This window comes from Sinohyriopsis cumingii, chromosome 8, assembly GCF_028554795.1.
Source record: "Sinohyriopsis cumingii isolate HCF-2022 chromosome 8, ASM2855479v2, whole genome shotgun sequence".
NCBI lineage: Eukaryota > Metazoa > Mollusca > Bivalvia > Unionida > Unionidae > Sinohyriopsis > Sinohyriopsis cumingii.
Genome location: NC_142968.1, coordinates 72010940 through 72031075, shown reverse-complemented (window position 1 = coordinate 72031075; position 20136 = coordinate 72010940). Strand labels below are relative to the sequence as shown.

The following is a 20136-nucleotide window of genomic DNA, read 5'->3' as shown; positions in this document are numbered from 1 at the left end:
GGTAAAGGGGTTTACGTTTGAACTACCTGATTAGACACAAACACGCACACACACACACACACACACACACACACTGTCTTGTGTTAACATAGTGTTTAAGAGCAGGAGATGAAATTTAACAAAACTACTATTTATGACACCACCTATACCATCCCACACCCCTTACATATACTATTTAAAACACACTGTGTTAGCTTAGCGTGTAAGAGAAGAAGATGAAAACCAGCCAAATATTCTCACACACGTTATGGGTAGCGTTCGGAGACTGAACAGTGTGAATGAAGAGCATCAATGTGTACTATACGATTTGTTTCACGTTCATATTTTTAATGCTGGATTTTCACTGAATAACTCAAAGGACACCAGAACATGACCCGTAAGCAATCGTCGTCAGATCTTCAAGTAGGACAGCGGAGATCCGATTTTAATCAGATTGATGAAATCTCACAAACGTACTATCCATCAAAATATAAATACCATCCAACACACAAACACACACACACACACAGACACATACAAATGCCTTGTGTAGCTCCCATACTCCATCTATAACTAAAAAATGGGAAGAATTTTTTTTTAAAACTTCATCTAAATCAACAAACACTATCTATCACATTACTTCTAAAAGCGACCACCTCATACACACAATCGAAAACGCATTGTGCAATGCCTCCCATACATTCCATCACACGAAAAGGGAATCTTTTAAAAGAGAGGAGAAATCGCACAAACATAATATCTTTCACTTCACCTACACTATCCAATACCTCCATAATTTTCAAAATCCTTTAACACCATCATGATGGAATTGTGAGCATTTGTAAATGCGTATGTGTGTATCAAGACAATGAGCCACTTATTTTATTTTGTATATTATTGTTTGAGAATCACAATGAAATGTTCCACCATACAAATCCATTTTCTTCTTACCTTTTCTCTCTTCTTTTCAATTTCTTCAGCGACACATATTCTTCCTCCTTTTTATATTTCGTCTCTAGGTATGAATTTCTTGGATTTCTTTTACGAGGATGGCTGCTTCATCTTCTAAAGACCAATCGTCTTATTCCTCGTCCTTTTGTTTGTTTTGTTTGCTCTTGTTTTCGTTAGAGCAATCTGAAGACCAGTGTCCTTTCTCGTGACAATGATGACAAGTATATTGACCGTTGTCTCTCTTTTCTCCTACCATACCTTTGCACTGACGTTGTGGGGCATTCTGGGGCCCAATAGTATTTCTCCTGACAGATGTAGCAAGTATCTTGACTATTATCTCGAGCGTAGGAATAGTCCATTGTCTTTTCTAAGTAATCTTTCGAGTGATCCTTTTTAAATGTATGATGGCAACAGCGGTCTGTTGTGTCTTATCCCTAAACGGAAGGGTATGTGGTGCTGATGCTTTCGTTTTGATCGTATGAGAGTGGAATGATTACTGGAACTCTAAGACGCGCACCATGTATACAGGGAAAACGCTGAGTGTAAAAGTGAGTCAAATGAAAGTGTGCATTCGAGATGAAACGATTCCTTTGACAAACTAGAAGAAAGTAAGAGGCAATTACATGCAGTATCGCCGCGCACACGAGCTGAAGTGTTACGTTAAATCCATGCCAGTGTTCTCGAAGACGACATAAGTGAGCCTGGTTCAACGCTCCCCACTTCTGCCACAGACTCAAGAGTGTCCCTATTCACGCCAAAAGAAATTCGTTTAGTTCCCAAAGTTTCTACTACATTTGAGAGATGCAAAAACTTACTTCTCGAAATTTTAGAACGAAGTCTTACACCTCGACCATGAAGTTTAGAGTTCAAGTAGTGTGTATGAATCTTTGGAGAAAACAGAAACCAAGTGACGATGGCAATTAGTATCACCCAACACTTTCCAAAATGTGTAGTCATAAGTTCACGCTAGCGATCCTGAAGACATGATTGTCTCATGTCCGACACCATTTACATCGAGAGAGAGAGAGAGAGAGAGAGAGAGAGAGAGAGAGAGAGAGAGAGAGTCTGTCGTAAAACTGATTTGCTGACAGACGAACTAAGATGAGCCACAAAAAAATCTCGTTCTGTAGCTCCTGAGGATTTTTTAATCGTTGCACGTACTATTGACATATTTGCCACAGAGAATATGTTGAGAAATGAATGCTAACACACACATGATATTGCATCAAAACTTTAAAGGAATCTTGTCAGCTTGTGGAATCATATCTTTTAGCGGAATATGAACTATGTCTTGGGGAGTATAATTGACTCTCTTCCATAGAATTTTTTTATAACAAGAAAAAATAATGCCTTTTCTCTAGCGGTTTTACTATTGCAGTGGAAACAGAATAGAACGAGAATGTGCTGTCCTGTAGTGCGTGCTGTTCCATCTATCGTAGCTCACTAAATACTGAAATGTTATTGGTTTTAGTTTTGACACGGACAATTTGTTTTCTCACTTAGACATTTGGCGTAGACTCACTCACATGGGTAGAGAGACAAGGGCTAAGCCAGTTGTTTTTTTGTTGTTGTTCTTTCGAGTTAGCTAATTTTAGTGGTTTGTATCAAGTAAGGTTTTTGTTTATATTTGCTAGTAACCGTTTATATGAAAATTGAAAAAGTCAGATATACATATTTCCCGTGACACGTAAAGCGGAGAGTCTGTGCATCTTTCAAAACTTAAGTCACATAGCTTTGTGTTGTCCCAAAGAGTACAAAGGCGGTTTTAAAATAAAATTATAAGTAATGTTTTACCCAATCGTTTCGGGTCCGTGTACATAGTATAATGCTATACTGACTCTCATTTTCGATTTGTCTGCATTTCATCTTTTGACGGAAATCGATATTGGTGTTTTTTAAATATACTAATGCTGGCGTATGAGATACGATGTTATTGAAATGTGCATATATAGAAATGATTGCATATCAAATATGATGTTATCAATTTTTCATATATACAAAAGCTAGTATATGATATACCATGCTATCCAATTGTTCATATTTTACCGCTTCAAAGATTACTTTAGTAATTTCGATTTGATTTTCTTTACAGTTGGAAGATTGAACATAACAGAAAAGCTCACACTAGAGGAGGTAACAGATCCGGAAAGTTTAAAAAGAGTGATATTTGGAGGAAGGTACAGACCTCTTGACTGCAAAGCGCGAGAACACGTTGCTATAATAATTCCTTATAGGGATCGGAAACATGACTTGGATGTACAAGTTAGATTACTTCACCAAGTTTTGCAAAGGCAGCAGTGTGAATATATGATTTTCGTCGTGGAAATGGTAATTAATTAATTAATTAATTAATTAATTAATTAATAATAATAATAATAATAATAATAATAATAATAATAATAATAATAATAATAATCTAGTTATGTTGATGATAAAGACGATGGCGATAACGATTATGAGACATTATACCCTCTTTCATTAAGTGGATTTTCCTATGACTATATGAGGTGGGGTTTTTTAAAAACAATTTTATCTTTCGCTTGATAAGACTAAGGAAGGATGTTTTTTTCCCACCCAACGAATTTGGTTGAGCTTTTGCGTAATTAGGGTTTTCATTCTTCCGTCCTTCCAACGACCCTTCTATATCTGGGTCATGACTTTACCAAGTTGACTTCATTTCAGGCAAAATTGGCACGCATATTTTCATTAGCACACATCTGGATAATTTAGAATGTTAGCTTTCTAAGTCATCGTTTTGTATTTTTTCATTGAAAATAGAATGTTTGTTCACCGACTGGTTATACATATCTATCTATCTATCTATCTATCTATCTATCTATCTATCTATCTATCTATCTATCTATCTATCTATCTATCTATCTATCCATCCATCCATCCATCCAGCTATCTATATATTTAGCTATCTAACTATCTATATATCTATTTATAAATCAATCCATATATCTATCTATCTGCTTGTTCATCTATTTATGTATCTATCTATCTACTTGTTCATCTATTCATCTATCTATCTATCTATCTATCTGTATGTCTGTCTGCCTGCCTGTCTGCCTACCTGCCTGCCTGTACGTCCGTCCGTCCGTCCGACCGTCCGTACGTCCATCCATCCATCCATCCATCTATCTATCTATCTATCTATCTATCTATCTATCTATCTATCCATCCATCCAGTTTCACTCAATTTTTCGATTTTTTTTCCACAATTATTTCAGCTTTATGTACATAAACAATTTTAATGAAATTACTGTGAGCATGGCTAAGCAAGAACCACTTGAAGTAGACACATGAATTTAGTCGGAATCTTTTTGTAAATATTTACATGAGAGGATTACATTTGTCTGATAGAAACTTTTGGAACTGTTACAAGCCAACTTTTTTGAGGTGTGGATCCCTCCCCACATTTATGTTCCTTTCATATAGTCTGCCAGGGATTTTCCTCACTGGTTACCCTGTTTATTAAGATAGACCTTGTATGTTTTAGATATTGTTAAAATAATGTTTATGTCCGTTTAATATGGTGGGTAATTCTTAGGTTCAATTTTTGTTGTAGATTATACAGCTTGGCCTTACACAGGGTGAGCACCTCTCAGTAAAAGTGAAATGAAAGATGAGCTTTCATGTTATTTATAAAATGATGCTAAGTCAATGTTTGACAAATGCAGTGAGTAATAAAACTTACATTTTTCTTGTGTTATCTATTTTCACGAAGTTCGCAAAAAGATCGCATTGATAGAAGCAATTAGCCATGAAATACGTAGTTTGAAATAAAATCTATTGAATTGTAATCGCCTAAACTAGTTGCAAAAGTTGTAAATTTACATTAATTTATATTAGCACTTGTTCAAGGCGGGACCTTCTCCACAAACAATCCCGGTTTGCCATGTTCATTACTAAATTTTAAATAGAAAAAGAATGAACGGGAAATTAACTGTTCGACCTTTATCCTGGTTATCTTGTTGTGTCTTAGGTTTTTATGAAAAGGTTGTAGAGCTCACAACAATTCATTCCCATCTTAATAGCTGTCCAGTGGAATCAGTCTATTAGTTGTGTTCTCAGTTTTTTAATGTTAGGCCCGAAGCATATGCATATCAGATCGTTCCGCCAGGGTGTAGATAGGGTTAACATCGGAGTCTTGGCTAGCGAAGATGAGCACTTTGTAATAAACGAATTATTTTACCAGGCTGCATACACAGATGGTTACCATCAAATATATTTTTGCGTTGGGACAGTTTTATTTAATTTGGTATTTGGTAAAGTCACGGCACACTAATTGGTACAAGCAAATGTTATACCAATACGTAAACGAACACAGCTTGGACAATGACATCAGATGACGTAAAATAATTTGCAATGCATGCACAAAGACTCCATAGCTTGTGTTTTTCAATGCGAATAGTTTAGGCAAAACTTGAATCATTGAGACATTTGCTTTGACTCCACATCTCATAACAAGGCCACACTCTTACGAAACGGTGTCAATGGCGATAACATATGTCAATGTTAAATCATATCTCTAAACAAAAATATTCTTGGTGATCTTAGCTACTTCTAATATATTCTCTTGTTGTTTCAAACTTATCATTATCATATTATACATTCGTTTCGTTATCTGTAGTAGATGATATTACTAACGTCAGCTACTTTATTTATTCTTGCACAATACCCTCTAATTTGTGTCGGGTTTTTCTTATAATACAGGTAAATATGCATCGTTGCTGTTCCAAGATATTCATAAGATGATTAATATATCAGTATGATCCTAATATGTATCTGAAACTTCATACTGCACCTTTAGGCCTCTTTAACAAATTTATCGGATGTGTTTAAACTCAACTCCAAAATACTTTCAAATACTATAAGCATTAGTCTCTCAAACGTTCTTTATTTATACATACCTCGATAATCGTATGATATAAAAGCTTTCTGACATTAATTCTTTTATAGTCAGTATACAATATTCTCAAGCTAACTCAGTATGAAATTATCTCAGACCTACTGTACCACTGAGCAAATATTCTCGCACTAACTCTGCCATAGAGCAACTAATGTCAGCTGTATATTTTGCATAGTTTAGTAGCGATAAATAATCGTATTCCTGCAGTAGTATAGTTACAGTCAATATTATTGGCATAACTACAGCATAATATAGTATAATAACTTCATTTGCGCTCGCCCACGGAAAAAATACCATGGGTTTTTATACACTTGTTTGAATAATACACTTGAACGTAAAGCAAAGGTACAATCATGGAGTGTGCAAGGAGCAGACCAATCTCAGCTGCTAAATTCTATATCACTTATTGAAAATACTTCTCACGATAATACGCTATATGTTTGACCTAACTTAGTTTAATAACTACACGAACAATGCTCTGTAGTTATATGCACTTTTAAGATCGTTTAAAAGACCGTTCTCAAAAACGGATAATTACACTTTGTCTATTGTTACTTGAAAGATCAGTAACACAAACTGTTTTACTCCAAATCTCGCACGATACAAATCAATCATATATTAACACGGCAAAGGCAAAAAAGAAACTATGGCTGTTTTAAAATGCCACTAAGTAGCATAACATCTATGTGAATCTGAGAAAGCGAATGTTATTATAATTTTACGCAGGTGGTTATTGATCCTGCAGCAAGCAAGGGTGACCTCGATATTAGTATTATTATTAATTTACGACTGGAACGATCTCATTTTGACAAACAATAAAGTCCCAAAAGACGGACCGAATTTAGGAAAATTGTGTTTACTAATGGAATCCGATATCACTTCCCAGTTTTATGAAGTCCGCGTCTGAAATGAAGCGGTAGGAATCCCACTACATATCAGTCAAATATGCGGGGACAGAAATATCATGGTTACAATATATATAAATGTAGGTGTGTGAGTGCCTGATAGTTTGTGTGATTGTATGTGTTTGGTTGTTTCTGTGTTTGCTTTATGTTCGTATGTATGTGTTTTTTAGTACAGGCTTCGCCAGTTTCTTGTATCTATATTTTTGTATTTCAGGCTTTACCAACAGCTTTTAATAAGGGACTAATAAATAACGCTGGTTTTACAACAGCGATGATGATCAACAACTTTTCATGTGTGATTTTCCAAGATGTGGATGCTTTCATGATGGATGATCGTAATCTATACCGGTGTGGCTCAGATCCCCGTCATTACCTCGCGTACAGCACAAAATACGGAGATAAGGGGTGAGTGTATATATGTCTGAGTTTGCGTAATACAGAGAGAGTAAGGTTCACTATTACCCATATACCGGTGTACTACTATATATATATATATATATATATATATATATATATATATATATATATATATATATATATATATATATATATATATATATATATATATATATATATAAAACCTTTGCTTTGCACGTATCATGGTACCTTTTAAAAGTACCGTAGTATCGGTAGTGGCCGTCGTTGAAAGATATATTAAAAATCCCGAGTGATCTTGTTACGAAATTAATTATTTTAACGTGTTTTCATTTTACATGACACATAATTTAAAATCGTTATTATATCTTTGCAGAAGAGTTGTATTTGTCACAAGTTAAATTTGAATATTGCAAATATATAGTTATAATACATGAACCACATATTTTACGCGGTTGACGTACCACCATGGTGGCCAAATAGAATACTGCCAAAGATATTTCAGGTCAAGGAAATAATTTGAAAACTTTCATATTAAATTAAACAAAACAAAACATTTTTTTTGGTATTTACTAGCGTATTGAACTGTGTTAAGTACATATATTCCTTGGGAAGACCACGAAGCATCCAAAGATTTTCAAGACAGCAGTTGTTTTTTCTGTTTCAATATTTACATAATTTCTAATACCTTTTGTTTGCTGGGTAAGCGTGTTTTATGTTCCCTGGCCGTCTCTGTTAAATATCTTGTCAGGATGATGTCATCCAACTCAAAGTTTCCTTGCCTGTTTTATTAAGAGTAAGGCAAGTGAACTATAGACTTCAGTGACAACACTTATTATTTCTGCCAAAAAATCTTTCTAATATCAGCACGATGTATTTTACATGGTGACATTTACAGTGTAAAGTTAATCAGTCGACTTTAGGTACGTATTTTAGATGACAGCTTATTAAATAATTAATATAAACATAGCAACTTCATCTACTTAGACGTATTGACCATTTACGTTGTTGGGGTGAGGGGATGCGATTCTATTTTAGCAGAGATATATTTATTTTTAATTATCTCATGTTAGTTCTTCATTGATTCAAATTGAATAATGGATATATCACTGTGCTAGTTTGCTATAAAATCAAAGTAAGATATTTGTCTAGTTATAGTCAGAAGAAAATTTCAAACCAATAGTGACGGATCCATCTCCCGGAACATTAAATTGTTGGACCCGAAACAAATTAAATATATCGTGGAACGTATCGCGGTGTATTCAGATAAACCACATTATTATTATTATTATTATTATAATATATATATATATATATATATATATATATATATATATATATATATATATATATATATATATATATATATATATAGTTATGTATTTTTGATTTCATTATATCTGATCTAATTGTTTGTAAATTTTAAAATCTTTTCAATTTTATTTAAATTTAATTATATGTCAAAATAATGTAATTTTGTTTGCTAGGAACTTAAACTTTCTATCAGAAAATAGTTTGACCTTGACTGTTCAATTTAGTGAACACCAGGTGTTGACCTGGATCTTGACCTTGATTCAAAGTTAGTAGTAGCCACGTAAATAAGTTCTTTTTTATTTTAAAATGATTGGTTGTTGTCGAGGTCATTATGGTACTACGTGGTTTAAGATGTAAACATTTTTTTCTTTCTTAGAGTAAAATGATTGGTGTTTGACAGGGTCATGTTCAGTGTACACGGTTGGGCTATTTTCTTTGCACTGGAAAGTGTATGATGTGTGGTTGGAGTTATCTCAAGTTTTTTGGATTAAAAAAGATTAATTCTTTATTTCCTGGAGACATAAGTGTGCTCATATTAAATTCTTGAACAAAGAAAGCTCTTATAAAAATTGATTCGGATTTCCAAAACTAGAGTGATATTTCTTGTGTCTACAAGGAACTGTAGACATCATCACACTACAGGTTACAGCATAAGTTATCGTCTTCCATCTTGGATTCTTGTATCTACCACTGTTTTGTAAATAAAGATGTGATGTATCGTAGAGTCTCAAACATGGTATATGTAGCTCTTTTCACCAGTTGTCACATGATCACGGCATTGTCGCGGCAATACAATTCGCGAAAATCGCACGTTTCGGAGCCCGTAACTTCAGTTTGGTACAACGCAGAAACGTCAATGATGGCTTGATTAATAGAAACATATCTCAGAAGTAAAACAAGCCATATAGTGTGCGTGTGTGCTTTTAACGGCAGAAATAGCAGAAGGAAATCGAGGGTCATGGGTGGAACCAAGTATTTTGAAGTTACGCACCTTCTTTCTTATATAGTATGATAGAGATGATCCTATGTCAGAACAGGTCATGGTGTAATCTAATGTATTTTTGTCACTCTGTAAGATTTTTTCCCTCAACATCAGGCTCGCTCGAGCGTATCTGAAGTCTTTGTTTGATTCAATATGCTGCAATAAAGACGTTGAGAGGTAGCACGAGAACAGGTCTGTTGCCAGTTGCGTTTGTAACTGTTCCTTTATTAATTTTTGTTCGGTTGTATTCGACATTCTATAAACAGTGAATAAAGTCATGTATATACACTCCATCCATTCTTAAATCTAGTTCACTCATTTGACCAGCGGGACAGTGGTCAGTCGCCTGTTCCATGAATAGCAATCCCTCAAAAAATCGTCAGATAAATCAAAGCATTGTTAGACAGCTATTAGTTGTCCTGAGTACCGACTGATGATCAAATCACAGAAAACTGTTTATATTATGTGCATATGATGCAATCACCAAACTGTCGTATTTGCTGTCATAAACACCCTACAGATAATTGACTGTAACAAGGCATTAGTGACCCGAACGGACACACACCTTTCATATAGTGAGGAACAGTGTGTTTCTCTGTTGGAACGTGTGTGTGTGTGTGTGTGTGTGTGTGTGTGTGTGTGTGTGATTTTAATTTTTAACGTAGCTTTAACAATTTTTCAGTCATATTGCTACTATGCCTGTAGTGTGGCAGCTTCTAGTGATGTCTAGCACTGGGGCATCATGCCACGGACATGTAACATGATGTCCCACCCATTCACATTATCCTGACACCAGGCCGACCAGTCCTAACACTAACCTCTTAATGCTGATATTCTAGCGATGCATCTGTTTATACTAATTTTTTACTCGACCAGGGTTCGAACGCGCGACCTCCCACATTTGACTCGGACTCTCTAACCACCAGTCCACCGGAGCGGTCCATTTGGAAGGTAGAATTCTTGTAAAATTAAGAGGAAATTATGGCAAATTAGACAATCGTTACAGTGAGAGCTATCGAGTAGCATGGACATACCGTTCCTTCGCCATATCGACAGCTAATTGCATGATATTGATTGGCTTAATTACCTATTGTAACAACAGACTAAAACTGACAGTCTGAGCTGTATGAAATATTAAACATTCGAGTGATATACGGGCAATGCGTCAACATAATGCTTGGGGTAATTGTTACTGCGAACAATCTGATACCAATATTTCCACGCTGCAATGCAAAAAATGTATTGATCTAAAATAATTTCTGAAGGACGAACTAAATGTCAAGCTTGCATATGTTATGGAAGAAATCAAGAGAATGAAAAGAGATATCAACCATTTGAATGAGACGATCAAAAATTAGGACGAACAATTAAATTACAAATCCATATAAAACACCAAATCGAACCGAGATTGTTAACACAAATCTAGAATCGCGCAACATACTTTTGTCCGACCATCAAGGCAGTAGAAAGAACGGTTTTACCAACGTCAGGCATCCCACATTATAGAATCATAGATCAGAAGTGTCGTAAATTCCGACAGCGAAGACCCCCAGCACTACAGCACAAACTGGCGCCTTGGGTGATCAAGTGGTCTAAAGCGCTCGCCTTTACCGATCACTGCAACGTCACCTCTGTTTGCGTGGATTCGCGTCTAAAGCTCAGTCAACATGTGTGAAAAGGCTGCCTGTAGCTTCCCATGGGTCAGCGGTTCTAACCCGGGTTTTACTAGTTCTTCCCCCTATTCTAATAGTATCCATATATATCCTATCTTGCGCTGAGAAAGACATTAAATCCCAAAACAACAACAGCTACAAAGTGTGACAGGGGCAACATAAAATGCAACACAGGCGAAAACAAGACAGGCAAGAAAGTAAGTACAACAAATCAAGTAAAACTGTTAGTCATCTGTTAAATTTTAAAATGGGTATGGGTTTGGAGCAGTGGAGGTGCATGATTGGGTGTTTCATACAGCAAACAAATCTCTGAAATCTACATCAATCACAAAAACGGAAATCAGTGGTTTAGCTCAGGCAGTGAAATGTGTGTTGTTTTTCGCGCTATTTGTACATGGAGTGGAGATTAACCATTCAAGGAGGCAGAACACATCCACAAGCGTCACACTCGACATATAGTCCTCTCAATAATACCAGTCCACATCATCTTTCTGATGAACGGGTGGCAAACTCGCAAAATATATTATTTACGTGAATGAGTAATTCTGAACCCAGTCTGACTAGTCCAATTCAGGCTAGTGTTTCTGTACTAGCGCAGCAGAACTCCCGGGCCTCAGCAAGTGGTATGACGGAAAGGGAAGATAATAACGATGATACCTTTATAGAGTCTGCAGACTGACTCAAGCTTGAATCTTTTAATGCTGGAGATAAGAAAAAAAGCCATTGAACAAGGGAGAAAAGAAAAAAACATTTTACCAATATGACAAGCTAATAATAGACGGTTACACGTATGTATTTGATGAGGTTAGATATGATACTGTTTTTGTATACAAAGGATAGGACTCAGACCGAGGTCCATCAAATGTGTATGAGAAGAACATTTCTACTTCTGTGCTAGGTTGTTTGGTATGGAATAAATATGGTTTAAGTTAGAAACTTTCTTGATAAAAATAATAATAATAACAATACTACTACTAGTACTAATAAGAAAAGTAATGATATAAGCAATAATAATAATAATAATAATAACAGTACTACTATTAATAATAATAATATAAGCAATAATAATAATAATAATAACAATAATAACAATAATAATAGTAATAATAATAATAACAACGGGAACCTAGTACAGCACATAATCTCTAATCGCTTTGCAATATTAGTTGCGAGAGAGAGAGAGAGGGAGAGAGAGAGAGAGAGAGACTGCAATGGCAAAACACTGAAATTACAATACATGCTGAAAATAATTAAAGTAAGAAAACATTGTTAAGCCCATTCTTGCAGTCAACATAAAAGAACTTTACGAGCAGTTTTGAATGAGAGTACGGTCATTCAAAGTTCAATAGGCAATTAGTTCCAGGTAGGTGGGCCCTGTTAGGCAAAATAACTTAGTCCGTAGGACTTTGCACTGATAGTGAGAATAATAATAATACGAGTGTCGGAAGATTGCTTAAGTATCCAGAAGTATTTTTCTTTCTTACCTATGTGACGTCAGATATATATTTTAGACGGGAGGTAGTCAACTAAGTGTAGCAAAGAAGTAAACTGATCGTGTTATATGTATGTATGTATGTATGTATGCATGGATTTGGGTGTGTGTGGATGTATGCATGCATGATTGTATGTGTTTACGCATGTATGTGGGTGGGGATGGATGTATGGATGCATGCAAGCTTGTGGTTTAGAGGGGTCTCAATGGTCCTTTTCAGATAAAATATATAATTTCATTGCTGTAAAATCTTTTGAAAAGTGAAATATGAAACATATACTTGGGGTAAATAATTTCTGACTAGTATATAACTACTGTCTACATGTGACCTTATTTTCAATTTCCTGCTTCTACTTGCGTGCCGTCAGATTTTGCCATTCATTTTAATCTAGACTGATAATTTTTCAGGTTGCCTTTTCCAGAGCTATATGGTGGGGTAATAGGATTTACCCCAGGCCAGTTCACGAAGGTCAACGGATTTTCCAATTTATACTTCGGTTGGGGCGAGGAGGACAATGATCTGTATACCAGGTTTGTGACAGTGGTAATTTATTATTGATGTGCTCTTTAATGGTCATGATCTTGTGTGTGTGTGTGTGTGTGTGTGTGTGTGTGTGTGATTTGGATTTTCACCGTAGCTTTAACAATTTCATATGGCTATGATGTCTGCAGTCTGACAATTTAAAATGAAGTCTAGCACATGAGGCATTATGCCGCAGACATCTATCATGATACCCCACCCAGTCATATTATCATGACACCAGGTCAACCAGGCCTAACACTAACCTCTTAATGCTGAGGTAGCTATTAGTACAATTTTTGTAAGTCTTTGGTATGATTCGGCCGGGGATCGAACCTACGACCTCCCGCATCCGAGGCGGACGCTCTAACCAATAAGCCACCGGAGCGGTCATCAGGTATGTGACACAGCGATATATATATATATATATATATATATATATATATATATATATATATATATATATATATATATATATATATATATATATATATATATATAACACTAAAGACATACAACTTCATAAAATACAAATTTGCAAAGATCTCTTTTTAAACAAATTAAAAATTTAAAAATTAATCTTTTTTGTGTGTAAATAATGCACAAAATGTAACAATTTAAAAAGAAATACAGCACTGCCGCAAAACGGTACACGTGAATTTAAGAAAGACCTTTTTAAACAGCTGGAAACACTCAAGATATGGAACAAATTTGAAATCATGTACAGATTAACAGAAAGCGTGTCAAATGGTTAAGGATTTACCATTCAACGGGAAGCAATTAAAAAGGTCTATTTGACCAAAGTCACCCATTGTAATATTTATGTAACTCTAACCACTTATCCAATTTATCCCAGACTTTTCACCTTTCATCACTGGGCAACTACATTTTATAGTAAGTCTTGTAGCTCTAAAAAGTGAAACCGATGGTAGTTATTTAATAAAAAAAGATCTTTGTATTAAGTCTCTGTCATATTTAGTTCAAACAACGTTCTTATATAATTTGTTTACTTCACAAATGGCCGTGTTTTATAAATTATTTATTCATTCATTGAAGGGAACTGATTAGACTTTTTTGTTATGAATATTTACGTGACTATCAAATACAAAATAAGAATATATTGTATGAACATCTGAGATTTGTATATTGATTTATTGTTTGATACCTTGCCTTGCATTGCCTTAATGTAAGACCACTGTCACGCAGTATGGTGTTATCCTTCAAGATAGATACAATATATGTCATTGTAACAATTGTTAACAATTAAGTTGCTAATTTTTATGTGTTTGTATTTTCAAAGAATAATTACTTAATTGGTTCCGTAAGGCTTTGTTTTAGTACAAAACCTTGGGAATAAATCATATTTGCTAGACATTCTATAATAAGACACTTTTCTGGATTACTTTCTCTATTCATTTTGCCTAGTATCAACGCCCCATCGAACTCATTCTGTGCTAATCGTAAAGTGTCTTAAAAATGTATTGCATGATATGTCGATGATTTTCTTTCTAGGTATGTAGACAGAGAAGAAAGCAATTCCATTTCTGTAGTTATCCTTGACATATTGCGGACTTCTTTCAGAGGAATTTGTTTCTTACTGGAGGCAAATGCTGTTCAGTTCATTGTTTTGTTTACCGCTTACATTTGCTTCAGCTGAATTCATAAGAGAGTTCTTAAATCAGAAATCTTAATGATGTGTATACGATCAAGAATGATCGATTAGTATTTAGAGATCAATAAGTATTCTAAACGTCTCTCCATACTCTCTCCATACTCAATAAAGAGTATAGCGTGTTTCTAGTATTTTCCACTGTGGTATCTACTGGTCGTAGCTCTATCAAGTTTTCATTCTCTATATCCAGTTGAATCCTTATGTTCTAATCGAAAAAGGTAAGCACAGAACAGTGCATTCCTCAATAAAGGTCGTATTGTTTTTAAACTGATGAAGATCAACGCTTCGTTAAGATATGTTGATATCCTTTTCAGGCATACTAGGCAAATTGCTACGCATTCACTTGTTAGCATCCCGTATCACCTTCGTATCCGACACGAACAAACGCACGTGCATAATCTGAAGAGAGCTTCCGAAGAACTATTAAGATGCGAACTTACCCCATTGTTCAATACTATTTATGTATGTATGTATGTATGTATGTATGTATGTATGTATGTATGTATGTATGTTTGTATGTATGTATGTATGTGTCTGTCTCTCTCTCTATATATATATCTCCCCATCCATCCATCCATCCATCCGTTAACAGCACTGATATTTACTGTAAAGGTGTAGTGGTTGTCTAGGGGTGGGGTTCTTCTTATAGACTTTAACGAATTATGAGAAGTTCCCCTGGTCCTTATTCAGAAGGTTAATTCTGGACACTATATTATTTATTGACTAAATATATTTATGGCTACGAGCCCCCAGTCAGCAATGCCGACAGTTAAATTAAAAGAAATACAAAGATGAAATTTAAACAATAACAATTTAATAAATGAAATTTAAAAGAATTTAAAGTAATCAATGTCTCTCTTTCCCCCAATGATCCCTTTGATCATCATTTGAGTTCACAGTGTGAGGAGATTTTTCCCTTCTTGAGTGCTACTCATCTAAATCTCTTCGTTCCCTTGTCTTTCTCTCCTTTCGTGATCTCCACTTCCGCTTCCTCTTCTATAATCCTTGTTCCTTGCCGTTATCTTGACTTCCGGTTCCTCTTCTAGTATCCGGAACCCTTGACGGTATCCCTTGAGGTCACCCGAAATTCACTCGGTATCTCTCACCGTCACCCGAAATTCTCTGAACTTCTCTCGTCCCCCGAAATTCTCTGAAATTCTTTCGTCCCCCGAAAGCTTCGACAAATTCTCTTCAATTAACAGCAGTCGTATCAAGCAGAATCAACGTAACATCAAACTTACCTGATCGAAGCTATTTCATGAATTTCCTAAATCCCGCCAATTTTTACGAATGGCTAACGGAGTGTGTGTCACTGCGACTCTTAAACACCAACTGACGAATTTCAGGCTTGTACAAGTCTTATGCCAGTTTCTCGAATCAAGTCCCACCTACAACGCATCCCGATTGGATGGCGACGGACTCTGGTCATTTGATCGAACTGTCAATCATAAAAATGTCAGTCTGTGTGTCCCCATGTACTGTCCAGCCTACCATTGTCGGCTTCCGGCTCTTTGAAGTTGTCTACGTCACGTGTTCCCATGTACAAAGATTCCCGCCAGATTTCCACTCAAGAGCTCAAACAAAGACTGGGTTACGTAAGAGGATTAGCCAACTTAGGTACTTGGAAAACAAAGCTTACCTGGCTCCACTTACAGACTTATAAATACATGTATAATACAAGGGGTTGGGGTAAAACATCACATTTACATTAATACATTTTTATATTCATTTACTATCCGCCATAGCTCGAGAAACACAGCTTGAATGCAGTATCATTTTATTGCTTTCAGAGTTAAGCACGCGGGTTTAAAATATGTACGATCATCCAAAGACGTCGGTGGATACCTGGGTTTTAAACATCATCATGATGCGACTAATCCAGAGGGATCTGCGTAAGTTTGAGAGAGAGAGAGAGAGAGAGAGAGAGAGAGAGAGAGAGAGAGAGAGAGCGCAAGCATTTTTACGTATATGAAATCAAAGGAACAAACCCTGATTTCACAGTGATTTCTTCTGACAAATCCAGTTCTGGTTTTAATCTTGTTTAGCTTCACTTGGTCATCCATATCTATTCAAACCAATAAGGCGTGTGTGATTTTACCCACGAAGGACTCAATCAAGGATTAGCCCTTTAGACCAGACCCATACGCCCCGCACGCAGACTCGTAAGCACAACTAATATGTGTAATAGATATGTCCATTTCACGTAGGAGATTATTTCAAAATCTCAGTTACATATTTCTACATGTGATGACCTACTTCCTTCTTGACGGTTTATAGTAGTGTTGTTACGGCCTTAATTGTATAGTGTTCAAATCTGTAAAAAGTGTTATGAAAGTATCTTAGGGATTTCCTCAATTTTTTATAAATGGATAGATATTGTTCCTTGATATAATGATTATAATATTATATGTAATACTCATCGTTCCAACCGCTTCTTTATGTTTGTTATAGCAATTAATTAAGTACATACTAAATGAAAGATATAATTTTTTAAAATATCAACGTGGCCGCAAGTACTGCACAGAGTGTGCATTTTAAATTTATTTTGAAAAACAGCGTCTTAAATTTCATCGCATCTGTTTTGAGTACATGTGTTGCTTTTCTGCGACCTTATTTTTGTACATAAAGTTATATATTCCTTAAATGTGTTCATTCTTTGTTTAATGGAGATTATAATCTACAAACAAAATACAAACGAATAGTTTATCATGTCTTCATGGCATATATATTGCCATTTCTTAGTGTATACATATAAACAATATATTGTTTTCTTTTGTTTTAAATATCTGGCAAGTGTTATACAATTTTCACTAAGTGGACTGATATGAAGACGTGGTCTAGTCAAATTTGCACTCTAGCTCTTTCTGCTCCGTATAGACTCTGTACACATTTTAAAATATTTATATGTAAAATATAAATTTTTAAGGAAAAAAAGATCAAGGTGTCCCAAGAAACCTGATTCTCATAAATCTTTTTCTCTCCTTTTAATATACATTAGTGTTTACATTTATTACTGCATTGCTGAGAAGTCCAAAACTTCAGATACATGCTGCAGAATTCGGAGTCGTGAGGCACAATTTATGGGGTCGTAACTTGCAATACGTTTTCAATGGATTGTCATGCGTACATTACCCAAATTGCAATTTTTTCTATCATGTTAAAGTGAACCAATAAATTAAATTCCAATAAAAACTGAATCAACATCTTCCTTGTTATTATTATTTATTTTCAGATACAGCTTAATACGAAATGCCAACGCACGAGCAACGGTAGAGGGCGTGGGTACGATAAGGTTCCGGAGGTATGCGGTGGAATATCGTGAACTTTATACGTGGATCCTTATTGGGGTAGAACAAGCAGAGATAACACAGGTATTATTGATATTTCATCTATTTTCCCATTTTTAATGTTACAGTAAATGATGATATAGAAGTAAACATTATAGCTGAAATGAATCGAAATTCGTTGCCGTGCCCGCGACAATGGTTTCATCCATTCCTGTAGGCTCATTATAATCGTATCAGAGTTGATGAAGATTTATAACAATGCAGTTCTTCCTATCAAGTCAGCTAGAGATAGACCTATATAAAACTTGTCAGCTTATGTTTTGCCCCATCTCAACTTTCATCATCAGAAAAATGGCTTCCCCGGTGATAAAAGTAAGTCTTAAATTATCTAATGAAATTAATTGAAATATGCTAACGTATTTACAAGAACGGCACCGTTTACTTTCTTAAATATATCAGCATTTGGTGAGAAATGCCAACAATATGACTTATGCCGTTCATCCACTGAAACAGGAAGGACTTCACTAATTTATAGAATAATGTGATCAATCATCATCGACTTACGTGTGCGTCCCCTTGACTCCAAAATTACGAAACAATATATTTTCCAGTAGCGAATCTGTTTAAGAACAAACAGGGCGCTTTGTCATGTTACAATATTTTGAACAATCTGTGGATGCAAATAAATATGTAAACAGATAGCCAACCAGCCAGCCAGAGAGAGAGAGAGTTTTACATAGACAGCTTTCCCTTCTGTCTGACTCTCTCTCAGCAGTATCAAAATGGGCGGTGTTGATTTCAGTAGCTGAGATAGACGAACGCCATGAGATTGTTGTTTAAACATGATCGTGACTTGCTTTTGCTTTTACGCTATGGTGCAGTGACAGATCATTCTAACGCTAGCGTGAAAGATTTTTCAAAGCAAACTCGTCAAGCGTAAAATCAAGTATATGCTTATATTTTTGAGGGAAATACAATTATTAATGTTAGAAATACAATCACTAAGCCATTTAGTTGCGTATACAACGGCAACGGCGACCCTGTCAAAACGTTGAAGCTACTGGTTAAGATAATTCCACCTTTGTGTACACAGTGTTGGTGTTGTTTTCTAAAAGGATACTCGTTACAAACACAATGCATACAATTCTCACAGGTGAACGACTTTTGGAAATAGAAACCTGCTAGAGTGCTGATGTAATATTTTTGTCTTGTGAACGATTTTGCGACCCAAACTCTACTGGTTACCACTTCCTCGACTGTCATTGTCTTTAAATAAATTGATTGTTTTGGGTCACTAAAGCTACGGTTTCGTATCTGTACGCGGAGGTTTTCCATTTCCACTGTCACCAAACCGAACTTAGCCATTTTAAATGTTTATTCTCAGTATATATTAAGTAGAGTTTAGTAATTATATTGGAAATACTTTATGATTCGGCAAAGAGTTCTGAATAAGCACGTATTCGTGAATGCAAACGTATTGAAATTATTTTACAAGCACAGCCTGGCATACAGTTTGTTAGCGATACACGTCCGGCAACAAATCCGATTGGTATGGCTACGTCAGATTTTGATGTTGTAATTCTAGCAATACATGTCATACAGTGGTTGGTGCGATGATTTAACAAACCTCATCTACAACTTTAATATACGCTTGTATTTCACGACCAACACGGTTCTCTTTGATATTTAATCTTGCAATTTTTGTTCCGCTTTGATTGTGGTTTCGTGTCGGTAATGCCCAGGATCTGTTATAGTTCTTCTATTAATTATGTTATCGCAAAGTATAATTATTCGACAGTTTGACCTTGTCCTGGCGCATAAAAAATATGAATTTTTCCGTGACAATTACTTCATCGCTGCAGAAACAATTACTTAGTGTTTCCACAGCTGGATATATGGTCAGAAAATGAGTGTTTTCGATTGCTAATGCTATAATACAATTCAGACCTCGATTTGGGTGATCGAACATCCGGGTAATCCGGACTGTCAATGTCTTTTTGAAGTTTAGCAGTAATATACATCAGTGTATACTATGGTTCCTTAACACTAATCTGACGCATGTATTCGTCGT

The 20136-nt window shown here is 35.5% G+C and overlaps 1 protein-coding gene across 2 annotated transcripts in view; it reads left to right on the top strand.

Moving 5' to 3' along the window:
* The window catches only part of LOC149793794 (beta-1,4-galactosyltransferase 2-like), a 71947-nt gene that overhangs the window by 44438 nt on the left and 7373 nt on the right, over nt 1-20136 (top strand). For both annotated transcript variants that reach the window (XM_089967787.1, XM_089967786.1), the window contains exons 2-6: nt 3023-3258; nt 6965-7155; nt 12995-13117; nt 16569-16670; nt 18011-18149. In XM_089967787.1, the coding sequence (XP_089823913.1) occupies nt 3023-3258; nt 6965-7155; nt 12995-13117; nt 16569-16670; nt 18011-18149 (791 nt within the window). The remainder of the gene's footprint in view (nt 1-3022; nt 3259-6964; nt 7156-12994; nt 13118-16568; nt 16671-18010; nt 18150-20136) is intronic.